The sequence below is a fragment of the Acipenser ruthenus genome, chromosome 45 (genome assembly GCF_902713425.1).
Source record: "Acipenser ruthenus chromosome 45, fAciRut3.2 maternal haplotype, whole genome shotgun sequence".
Lineage (NCBI taxonomy): Eukaryota > Metazoa > Chordata > Actinopteri > Acipenseriformes > Acipenseridae > Acipenser > Acipenser ruthenus.
The window spans coordinates 6,058,532-6,071,298 of NC_081233.1; the positions used below are offsets into that span (position 1 = coordinate 6,058,532).

Sequence of the window (12,767 nt, forward strand, 5' to 3'; positions counted from 1 at the left end):
TTTTTTCAAATGTATTTGCTAATTCGATAGGTTCTTAACTTCATAGATTAAGCTGGGCTGTGTGAATTGGCTATATCCAGCTAATTAGCATTGTGTAAGTTATCTATCATATTTTGATTTAAGCAGGAGAAATAAAGTACTACAATTTAAGATGTAGACCTGTTTAATAACAGTACAGTCATTAAATCATCGGAATTAATAAAAGTTACAGATTTCATTCTGATGAACGTGCACTATTTCCAACCCGTGTGTTTGGGGTTCTACTGTAATAGCAAAAAAAAAAAAAAGTATATTTTGTTACAGTTCAGTCTTGTCATTCAATTCATGCAAACTATCTTTCTCGTCTGTCGGACCAAAAGGTACCAGATCCGGGATCCGGTGTGATCCCGCATAAATTAACCCCTGATAATAAGGTTTAGCAAACTCATTCTGGAATTTGGTCCGTTTTAATTCAATACCTGAATGTCACTAAGCTTTCTTCTTTCCACTAATATATATGTAATTATTGATAGCTCACTTGCTTTATAATAGAATTCTGATACATTTTAGAATTCCATTTTGGAATTGCCTTGCAATTACACTGCCAGTGTCTGAGCACATTTTTAATGTGGTGTGTGTAATGCTATTGACTTATTTTCTTAACTTCATTCTTGCTTGAAATGGTTATACAGTTCTTTTGTCTCCTTTAATGCCCAAAGACATCAAGTTTGTTTAAAGTTTCAATATCTGTTTAACTGTAAGGTCCCTTTTATCTTCTCTCTGTATGTTAACATATGCTGTCAGAAATCACGTTGGAACCTCACGGGACTCCTAGGTTCCAGTCTGAGGTTGTGTAGAAATATCTGTCCTCTTCTCATCCATACTCAATAAAAGGGTTTATTCTTCAGCGTGATGACAAATAATTCAGGAGTGAAGGGGTTAAATAAGTGGTTTCAATATCTGTTTGCCAAGTAAGAGTGAAACACTGGAGAATTCAAATCTGGTCGCTAGTTTACCAGAACCTTTATCCTCGATACTTACAGATTGCATTTCTTCCAAATGCACAGTCCTGGCTTGTGAGTCTAGCAGTCCCTGTTCTGTCTTTACTGATTTTCAGTTTGTAGAACTTTGTTCAGAGCAGATTTCGCAGGGGCCTGCATGTTCAAATTCTCGGTACCTCTAACTGGTCATTCGGTGGTTAACTGACAGACGGGTCTATTCAGGCTCTCAAATGTACAACTTAAAATGAAACATATTATAGATCTGAAATATCAGTTATCTTAACTGCGCTGCTTGTTTTTTACTGGCCTCAAAAGGGATCTCAAACATCCAAGTACAGCTGGTACACCGGAGTGTAACCATTAACCTGTCCCCCTGCAACACTTTAATGGTGTAAGAAATAACACTCAGAACAATAATGTTGCAGGTTAATGGTTACAATCTGGTGTAGCAGCTCAGAGACGAGACATGCTTGAGAACACGGAAGCTTTTAAACGTGTTTGTCCAAACCAGAAGAATACAGTAGATGGTATAGAAATGATCACAGTTTAAGTTGCTTTTTTTTAAATTGCTTTTAAAGCATTCATGATCCTGAAAATGGTTTGATTCACTGTATTCGGTATATATTTTTGTTTTGGTTTATTATTTTGAAAAGCACTTTGTTTCCTATTCATATTAAAACAAAGGATGTTGGAGTCTTTAAATAATTTGAGTTTGTCTTGCTTATCCCTGTAAAATATGTGAATAATTTTAGAAGATGGTTGGTGTTAATTGCTGTGTATCTTTTTGTGATGGGGGCAAAGTTTAGTTACCCCACAACTGTGTAATGGGGGGTTAGGGAAATTAATTATTAAAGCTGATACAACACAAAATAATGCTTGGGTTCCTTTTTTTCAGTCTTAATTTCCTCATTGGGAATTGGGCAGAAATCGAACTTGTATTGTAACAGAGTTGCAGTGAATCTTGGTACAGGTAGTGCTTGGTCCGCGATGATATTTACCTATTCAACCTATAGCCTTCAGCCCATTCATCAAGAAGATTACTTCACAAGTACCTCTGTTGTGCATACTGATTCCGTTATATGTTTGTAAAGGACTTTATGTGGATTTAATAATATATTCATAATATATTGAGATGCACAAAAGAATCACAGTAACTTTAATAATAATAGCCTTTATTTATAGAGCGCCTTTCATACACAATGGTTCAAAGCACTTTTACAAACAGTTAAACAGCAGTATATTTTAAAAATATAATAAAAAATTAGAATAAAATACAAGTAAGCTTAAACAGTGGCAATTAAAAGGCTAAGTTGTAAAGATTTGTTTTGAGCCTGGACTTAAATTTTTAGGTTGGGAGCACTTTTAACTGACTCGGGCAGGGAGTTCCAGAGTCGAGGGGCTTAACACAAAAGGCTGCTTCTTCCCCCCCCCCCCCCCCCCCCCCCGCGCCCGCCCCTTCCAGTCTTTAGCCTCAGCCTTGGAACACAGAGAAGGGTACAACTAATCCAAACGATTTAGATTCCAAATGCATTCATTCGAAGATTGTTTTGTAATGAAAATGAATGGAGAAATGATTTATTTTTATTTTATTATTTTTAATCCTGATCATTTATAATGTCAAGTTTCCAAAATGCTTGAGTTAAGCTTGAATGTATAATGAATGCATTTGTAATTCGAAGGGAAGTGTCCAAACTGAAGAGGGTGCAACAACATCATCTGCATTATAATCAAAACATATTTTAATAATCCTGCAATGACAAAAGAATCATAAAGACTGCAAAATGTAGGCTTTGAATATTCGAATCAAGCAGTGGCGTTTTCAGCACGATTTTATCAAAAAACGGTGAGACATTTAAAAATGTCGACACACTACAAACAACTCGAGGGGAACACATGCGTCTACAATGATTTAGGAACGTTTGACTGAACTAGGTCAGATAAAGATTGTGCACCGTATTTGCCGAAAACGAGATTGATTCAGTTAGTTTAATGGATACTAACATTGCCTTTGGTAGTGTGTGTGTGCACTCATTTGCAGACCTCGCATCTATTTGTTTCCTTACAATGTGCACTTGTAAAGTTTTTGTGTTGCACAAAATAACTACACTACATGTACAAAAAAAAAACCCAAAACAACAGGGACAACATATTCAGAAAACAACATATCCCTTAATGATAAGCTCCGGTACCTTTCTGTTTACAAATGAACCCCTGGATATAAATATACATTGCATTTACATATGCGCATCTACACAGGCATGTATGTCCGACTGATGAGTTTGGCCACCTGTGACGTTCACTTCAGGATTCTAAAAGTAAACCGAAATGGTTTGGGGGGAGGGGCACTTTTAGCACATAAAAACGAAAACATTGTCTTTTTTTCTTTGCTAACTCGTAAATTGAGGTCCGAAAACGCGCGTCAAGTGTTAAAAATATATTCTAAAACTAAAATAGAGGAACAAACGCAATTTACTTCTGTGCCCTCTGCCGCCCCCACCTCCCACCTCAATACTGCGGTTACATTTTTCGCTATCTTGGCGTGACGAATGTTTAAAAGCAGCGACGAGCCAACCGTCAACCAGAATTCATCAGGAGGCGGGATTTAATTTGTGATTGATTCGGAAACTCGCGTATCCGAAACCAAAGAGAGGCATTTCGGAACTGTTGTGTTCAAAGACTGGTGTGGTTCAAACATGCAAGTAAATGCTTCTGGATAGCATGCAACGAGTCAGAAAAAGGAAGGAAATGAAGAAGAGCTGACTGTGCTAACGCAAAAAAAAAAAAAAAAAAAAAAACTGTAAATAGCATATTTCATCCTGAACGCGACGTTTTTAGCCCACATAACGGCAGTTTTCAAATGTAAATACACTAATTTGTAGCGGAGCTGGTGTTTGTGGCCAATGGCGCGGTCTGTTTTGCATAATGAAATACTCGATGGCTGTAGATCTGTTGTTTCGACAGTGAAAAGCAGCCGCACAGGTGAGCATGATATAGAATCAGCAGGTGATACGTGACGGTCTGCATGTAACATATAAGTTCAACCCGGCGGTGCGTGCTTTGCTATGGTCTGTTAATTAATTGTTTTTGTAATTCATAATATAAATAAAAGGAAATGCATCCTGCTTTTGGTGGTGTACTGACGCCATGGCATAACGGAGCTTTTCTTTTTAAAAGTACCGGTTGTTGGGAGTTATAAGTCGAACATGCCACGGTATGTATGGTGGTTGGTTTTTTTTTAATTAAATGTTTATGATGCCAGTAGCAAGAAATAGCAGAACATTTGAAAATTGATTGTATGTCTATCTCCGTTAAACCGTTAAGTGACGGGGCGCGCCACCCACCGGTTTCGTATTTCTGTAAAATTACGCTTCTTTGTTTTAATAATATTGACCAATACTAATAATAATCGCATTCACACAATAAGTGAGAATTTTATTAATTGAAAATCAATAAAAGTATATTATATTAAACTAATTTATTCAGAATTTCCAGATAAATATGTTTAGATGTATTCTTTATGAATAATTTACATGTTAAACCAGATGACCAGTCACTGTTAAATTTCACATTCACACAATAAGTGAGAATTTTATTAATTGAAAATCAATAAAAGTATATTATATTAAACTAATTTATTCAGAATTTCCAAATAAATATGTTTAGATGTATTCTTTATGAATAATTTACATGTTAAACCAGATGACCAGTCACTGTTAAATTTCACATTCACACAATAAGTGAGAATTTTATTAATTGAAAATCAATAAAAGTATATTATATTAAACTAATTTATTCAGAATTTCCAGATAAATATGTTTAGATGTATTCTTTATGAATAATTTACATGTTAAACCAGATGACCAGTCACTGTTAAATTTCACATTCACACAATAAGTGAGAATTTTATTAATTGAAAATCAATAAAAGTATATTATATTAAACTAATTTATTCAGAATTTCCAGATAAATATGTTTAGATGTATTCTTTATGAATAATTTACATGTTAAACCAGATGACCAGTCACTGTTAAATTTCACATTCACACAATAAGTGAGAATTTTATTAATTGAAAATCAATAAAAGTATATTATATTAAACTAATTTATTCAGTATTTCCAAATAAATATGTTTAGATGTATTCTTTATGAATAATTTACATGTTAAACCAGATGACCAGTCACTGTTAAATTTCCTTTTTTTTTTACTGTGTGGTGCACCCATACTCACCAATACATGTTGTATTTATTTGATTTAGTCTCCACAAAATGAGACAGTGTTTACTTTTCATGAAGTTGTCGTCTTTTTTTTTTATGTACTCGTGGTGTGTGTATAGCCCTGAACTGAACGCTGACCTTACAGCGTGTGTTGGTGCGCCACTTGTGGAAGGAATGTACCTACTTAGCACACGCAGCAACCCCGCATTTCAGGTTCACACGAAAACAAGGTGCAGAATTTATTAATACAGTTTGTATTTAACCTGTACCGATCTAGTTTTAAATGCAGACCCTATCTCACTGTTCAAAAAAGAAAGTGAAACGCAGTTTATAACTAGCAATTTAGAGTGAAACTCGCATCCCAGTTGCTCAGTGCAGGGTCACATGCTTACACAAAGCGGTCTGGTTTATAGTGCCGGGTGACGCAGTCTGATAACTGTGGTACCTATATCACAAGACAAAGTATGATTGCACTGTTTTGTATTTCATGGAAACTGAGAGTTATTATCTCATGGCTAGTTAATGATTTACATGGTTATCGGTTCTGATTCAAATGTCACCAGCTTGTGTTTGTTTTGTTTCTGGTAATTGCCCTTTAGCTTACAAAAAAGGACAGTCTTTTTTACCCTCCAAGAAATATGTCAATGTGTAAGTACCTGGCGATGTTGTGTGATATTGCCGCTACAGACTCTGTCCTGCCGGTGAGGTTGATAGCTCTCTATCCATGAATGCAGATGAGCCCAGCTCTTTTGCATAGTGGTTAAGATGCTTGCTTGCTGTGTGAGCCACTTTTTTCATGTCAGTAATACACTGTAATCTTCAAATGCAACATGTTAGGCCATTGGGCTGTGTTTGAAGAACACAAGAAAAGTTTGGGAATGACAAGAGGCCATTTGGCCCATCGAGGCCCGTCCCTTTAGTTGCACAGAATCGAATCGTTTTTTGAAACTCAATTCGAATAGAATAACACTAGAACATTAATTGCAGGGTGGAGTGATTGTTCATCTAATTCCACCACGCTGTCCTACGATTCAATGACTTACTAGTTTTTAGAGTATGTATTCCAGTCTCTGAAATTACCTGAATAGGTGTTTTGCCTCTAACGCGTTTCTTGTAATTTGCTTTTCTTTATTTATTTGTCCCTTACCAAGCACAACCCAGACGATCGTTGCTGTTGTTTTCTGTGTCTGCTGGTTTTTGAAAAGCTCGAGCCAGCTCTGCATGTGACCGCCTGCTTCTGCGCTCAGGGGAGGTGTTCAGCCGCAGGTCTTTCATGTTTTATTCCTACAGTCTGCACTGTAATCCTTGAGGGTTTGTTTGTGGGGCATGATTTTTGTATAGCTGCTGACACGGAACACCTATTAAAATGGATCATCGTCATTCAGAGAATCACAGTCCACAGCTGCACAGAGTGTGCCTCCAAAATAAACAACCCTGATCATGTCAGACTGCAGTCATTAGCAGCTCTGTGATCGTTTTGTTGGGATAAGTCACTGCCTTGAATGTTGTTAAATTCCAATAAGAAACTGCTAGAGGTGGAATCAGCAACTAATCTCCCAACCGAATATCAGACCGCTGATTGTCGACAATAACAGAAGCATTAAGAACACTTTATTAAAAGGCAAGAAGCAAAAAATGGCCAAAGATTGAGACAAAAAAAAAAAATTAAATCAAGTGAATAGAGCTGCAATGGTGTCCTGCAGACTGTAGAATATAACCGTGCAGAATTCCTCTGGGATTCTCATTTTACACAAGGTGTACATTGCTGTGTGGAGTGTGAATCTTAACGCTGTACTGTTAACCCAATTAGCTTGCATTATACCCTGTTTAATAACGCAGGAGCTGCCTGGAGATTTGCTGTAGCAGCCCGTGGTGTACTGACCCAAGTTCTTTTTATAATGACCTGCAACACATGGCTCTCATTACTGCACTACTTTTGATCTTGTTTGCTGGCATGCATTTGCATTTGCTTGTAAAAGAGTCCAGGCATCCAGTGATATCCTGGGTAAAGGAATGAAAATCATTTGGACATCTTGGACAAAAGTAATTGCTGGGACAGTCCTGCGCGCAGGGTCACCTCCTGAGACGTTATCCGAATCAGCCCAGCAATCCATATTTCTATACACAGGAGGCTGTGTGGTCCAGTGGTTAAAGAAAAGGGCTTGTAACCAGGAGGTCCCCGGTTCAAATCCCACCTCAGCCACTGACTCATTGTGTGACCCTGAGCAAGTCACTTAACCTCCTTGTGCTCCGTCTTTCGGGTGAGACGTAATTGTAAGTGACTCTGCAGCTGATGCATAGTTCACACACCCTAGTCTCTGTAAGTCGCCTTGGATAAAGGCGTCTGCTAAATAAACAAATAATAATAAATAATAATACACTGAATTTCTTGATTCTAAAGCAGTGCATAGTAAGGTTAACAAATGTGTTGAATTGTGTAGAATCGTACTTGCAGTTTGTTCAGCTGTATTTTTGATGTCAAACCAGAAAATGCAAAAAGTGATGCATGCAATATTTACTACCATGTCGGAGCAAGTCCCTCTTGGTTTTTTTTTTAATCTGCAGTAATTCATTCAATGTTTCAGGCTGCGATTTCTAATAGTGGTCTGCATGTTCTTGTATCATAAATAATATAAGCAATGCTAGGAATAACTTGGGTTTTTCATGAATATTAAATGTAAACAAATATTCTTTAATTTTTGGATTGGCTGGAATTCGTATCATTTAACTCTCCAGATTAAAAAAGAAAAAAAATGTACCTCATCAAATTACCCATTAAATAAAGTAAACACTCTGCTGAATTTCTGTTTTGGTTTCCTTACACAGTGCCTTTTTGAGACAGTCATTTATAAAGAATACTGCTGATTTGCAGTTTTGATCTGTGTTGCAATTGATTACAAGGGAATGGGAATTGAAATTGGAAATGGGAAATGATTTTTTAAAAAAAACAAAGGGAATTGGAATTGAAAAACAGGATTTGACCCAGACCCTGGTTATTCAGTGCCCTGTTGGTGAGATTAAATGAGGTTAAAAGGGCTAAAACCAGGAATGCAACTGAGTCTCTTTTGCATTGTGGTTAAGACGCTCGGCTGTGGTTCACACCCAGCCTCCGCCCTGTCATACCTGCCCTGTGTTTCCCATGCAGTCTCACGTTTCCTCTTCTTTCCTGCAGCAATGCTAGGTTAGCGTGGACAGAGTGATCGAGAGAGAGAGAGAGCGAATCACCAGGGCAGCATGGCAGCTTTGAGCTCCCGCTGCTGCTTCTCCCTGGGCTTCCTGGTGGGTACCTGCACCCTCTACTTCTTCATGACTCAGGTGTGGTTCGAGAGGAAATTCAGCCTGCAGCTCGACAGCCAGGTCCTCTCCACAGCAGGACAGTGGGGAGGAGAGAACCAGAGCTGGAGAGTGGATGGATCAGCGCTCATCAGTCTCCGGCACCCACACCTCCAAGGCAAGCCCGTCTCTCCCACTCTTGTCCGGTCCATTTCGTGTGCAGTTTTGTTCTGTATGCTTCTTGTTTTAAGAAGAGCTTCTTGGTCACCTGTTGAGCTGTTTGTAGCTGAGAGTGTAGGAAACCCAGCGGGTGAATGCAAACCAATGCTTCGCTTCGAGATGGTGCCACCCCACAGGGACTATCTTGGTATTTTCAGTAAAATAAATACAATTTTAAAAATTGCCCTGCTTTCTTACTATTCCAGCAAAAAGGGGACACATTGAGGATGAAATACTACCCTCCGTAACTTCACAATGCTCCATCAGACCTCTGAACAACAGCTATTAGAAATGTCACGTAGACAGACGTTTAGGGTTGGGATTTCTTTCAGCCAAAACATTTGCCAACCAGACTTAGTTTTACCACAAAATACAGCTGTGGCCAAAAGTGTTGCAGCACTCTATAGAATTAACACATTTTGCTTCATAAAGTCGAATGAAACCTGCTGAATGTTACATTAACATATTGAATTACACACTGCTTTGTAGTTAATGGGAAAACTGACAAATTGAAAAATGTGACATTTCGAAATCTAACATGAAATACTGTACTGCTATTATGGCTTCCAGTAGACTTTTGTGAAATCATTTTTAATTTATTTTGATTACATGATGTTAAATAAAAGGTGCAAATTCTGTTCATAGTTTTTTTTTTTTTCTTTTGTAATTCTGTCTCTATCTTTAAATTCTAGGTGATGCAAAACTTTTGGCCATAGCTGTAGAACCTGATTCTATACACCTTCCTACCCTTCTGTGTCTGTACAGAAATAAAACCAGAATAAACTAAAAAAAAAAAATCAGAACCACCCCCCCCCCCCCCCCCCCACCATGTGAAGCACATTGATGCCATTAATCTTATTTCGGATGCAACGTGTGTGCTCCTGTCTCTGTAGGGGAGGACAGCCGTGTGGCGGACCAGCTCTACAAGAAGGTCCGCATTCTCTGCTGGGTCATGACCGGCCCAGACAACTTGGAGACCAAAGCCCGCCACGTGAAGGCCACGTGGAGCCGGCACTGCAACATGGTGATCTTCATGAGCTCCCGCGAGGACCCAGACTTCCCTACAGTGGGGCTGGGCACCAAGGAGGGGCGTGATCAGCTGTACTGGAAAACCATCCGAGCCTTCCAGTACGTGGAGCAGCACCACTCCCACCAGGCCGACTGGTTCCTCAAGGCGGACGACGACACCTTCGTGGTGATCGATAACCTCCGCTGGATCCTCTCCAACTACACCGCCGACGAGCCCATCTACTTCGGCAAGCGCTTCAAGCCCTACACCAAGCAGGGCTACATGAGCGGCGGGGCGGGCTACGTGCTGAGCAGGGAGGCGCTGCGTCGCTTTGTGGAGGGCTTCCGCACCAAGGCGTGCACACACACCACCTCGGTGGAGGACCTGGCCCTGGGGCAGTGCCTGGAGAAGATGGGCGTGCTGGCCGGAGACTCGCGGGACTCCATACACCGGGAGACCTTCCACCCCTTCGTCCCCGAACACCACCTCACCATGAAATTCGCCAAGAGCTTCTGGTACTGGAACTACTGCTACTACCCCATCGTGGAGGTGAGTCCTGACTGAGGTGGGAGAGATTGCTGTATCCCTTTCCGGTCCCGAATTATTTTTGTTGAGCTGAAGAATGCGGAATTAAGTTATATAATTAAAAAAGGAACTCCTTTATTGAGTATGCGTGGGAACTCTAAACTGCACTAAGGTGGGACTGAATGGGGTTAAACTGGCTTTTAATGGTCTTTATCCTAGTACATTTTATTAAGTGTACCTGATGGTTCTAAGTGGTTAATGTAAAAACAATTAACAACTGAGGTAAGACATCAGTAACAGGGATGGGAATAAGACTCCCATTGCATAGTAATTTTATCCATTCCTGGTTTAACTGTGAGTTTAATAAGACACACCTGAGCTTGTTATTTATAGATTGTGGCTAATCAAGCTCATAGTAAAACCTAGAGTCTTATTTCCATGACTACTAAGGAACAGTACTGCTAAGTTGTCTATATTTACTCATTGAAAAACCATTGTGTTTTCTGTTTGTGTGTGGTGTTTTTTTTTTTTTTTTTTTTTTTTTTCGTTGCTGTGGTGAGCTGAGAATTCAAATCTTGGCAATTTGAAATATGAAAAACAATCTTTGGAAGATAGACACGCACACATTGTATAAAGTAAAATAAATTGGTTTAGGGATTATGTTTAAAAGGCTTATTTGACTTGGCCCGCATCCATCTGGCACGAGACTCTGTTGGTTTACTGTTTGCGTACCTGGAGGGAATCTTTTAACACACTAGCATACTCAATGTGTGAAGCACCTTCACTGTACTTCAGTAGTGCGTTCGCACACTGCAGAAAGCACTAGCCCCAAATGTTTGTCTACTCGGATTCTTGAAGTTTTACCATAGAATTCTGATTCAGGGTTGCGAAGTTATGGATAATATGACAAGTATAAATACAAAATGCAAAACATTTTTTAGATCAGCTGCATCCGTTGAAAACCACTCCTCCAACTGTGATGTAACTCTGTGCAGACGTTCTTTAGCACAAAAGCCTGACGAATCTAGCTGACTTACTTGTATATTGAAATACAGCCATCGCAGCCAGAAATGATAAATAATACATCTTGAGATCTGTTCGCCAGAACACTTTGCACTGTTTGTGACAAATCAGTTATTGAACTACCAATGCAAGCCACACAGCGGAATAAAGGTATTTAGTATGTTGCTTTCAGAGGGTAAGTTTCTTGTTTAGAAAGCAATCCTTTTGCTTCACACACTTTACCAGGTGCTGGTTATAGAGCTGCATAAACGGGTTATTTGATCATTTGGATCCAGCTGTGCGCTCGTGAGGGTCATTGATGCTGAGTGGGCTTTTACCATTTCAATGAAAAACAGCTGCTTGGACTTGTGTGGGCTGCTGTTCTCCACAGTAAGAAAAGTCAGCCTCACTGCATGCAGCTGTACCCCACGTGCTCAGTATTGTCCCCCTTGTGCTCCAACAGGGTCCTCAGTGCTGCTCAGACCTGGCTGTCTCCTTCCACTATGTAGATGCTGAGCTGATGTACATGCTGGAGTATTACACCTACCACCTGCGAGCGTATGGCTACCAGTACCGCTACCAGCCCAGCCTGCCTGAGGGAGTGGAGCCAGACTCCGCCAGGACAGAGCACTCCCCGCTGGGCGCAGAGAGGGACGCCCCGGGGAACGGCACCTCCAAACTGTGAACACACTGCACACTCTACAGCTGCAGAGATGCTGTACCGGACCTGTCCCATGAGAAGCACTGATGAAGATGAAGAGTGAAGACCGTGAAGCTGCACTACCAGGGTTACGCTGCAGGGGCAGTATTACTAAACCAAGTAGCTCTACCCTATTGAGTGTCTGTTCACACGTGTTTGTTTTTCCAAATAAACCCAGACTTAAACTGTGAAAAAAAAAAAAATAACGCTTCACTTGGAAACTAACTAGCTTTGCTAGTTGACGTCCATATTTTTCTGAACTCATGTTGCTTACAATGCGTTTCAAACCCAGCTGCCTAAGCGAAGCCTCCTCTTTCAATCAAAACTGAAAGGGAGTGTGTTTAGAAGCATTGGTTTACAATACGCTTTCATGAAGAGAAACATTTCAAAATCAAGTGGCCCAAACCACCCAAGTTTAAATGGACAAATGCAAGCAGATCATTCTCATGAAAATGGTTATTATTATTTTTTTATTTTTTAGTGGTGCAAATCAAAACGTTCTGAAGAATGTGATTGTTAATTAGTTTACAAAGTGTATTGTACAGTAATCTCATCCTTGCAGTATTAGTCTCCTACAGCCAGACTGTGCCTATATTCACACTGTAAACCCAGCTGCCTCATTGCCTTGTTGGGTGTTTATGGTGAAATGTATTGCAATGAAGGGCAATTAAGGGGCTTCTAATTTGAACACAAGAGAGTGAGACTTTAATTCACTTATTCTAGCTTGAAATTGAACTGAATGCTTCAAGGTACTTTGGGCATCTCTCTGTTACTGTTTGATGGTTGATTAAAGATGTGTCAAGTTTCTGATTTCCTGCTCTTGTTGCTTTTGAGGAAGAAAACC

General features: G+C 39.6%; 1 protein-coding gene across 4 annotated transcripts; it reads left to right on the top strand.

Annotated features, from left to right (window-relative positions):
• The first annotated feature begins 3,562 nt into the window (after positions 1-3,562).
• Positions 3,563-12,733, top strand: LOC117401069 (glycoprotein-N-acetylgalactosamine 3-beta-galactosyltransferase 1-A-like). 4 transcript variants are annotated; one of them, XM_059013246.1, is made up of 5 exons: positions 3,563-3,959; positions 6,347-6,461; positions 8,368-8,646; positions 9,581-10,245; positions 11,687-12,733. In XM_059013246.1, exons 3-5 carry the CDS (start codon positions 8,430-8,432, stop codon positions 11,906-11,908), a joined length of 1,104 nt encoding a protein of 367 aa, XP_058869229.1. In that variant the 5' UTR covers positions 3,563-3,959; positions 6,347-6,461; positions 8,368-8,429; the 3' UTR covers positions 11,909-12,733. The 4 variants fall into 4 exon arrangements, with proteins under 4 accessions (XP_058869229.1, XP_058869228.1, XP_058869227.1 ...); XM_059013247.1 differs by lacking the exon at positions 3,563-3,959 and adding an exon at positions 5,182-5,425; XM_059013245.1 differs by lacking the exon at positions 6,347-6,461.
• Positions 12,734-12,767: the final 34 nt, after the last annotated feature.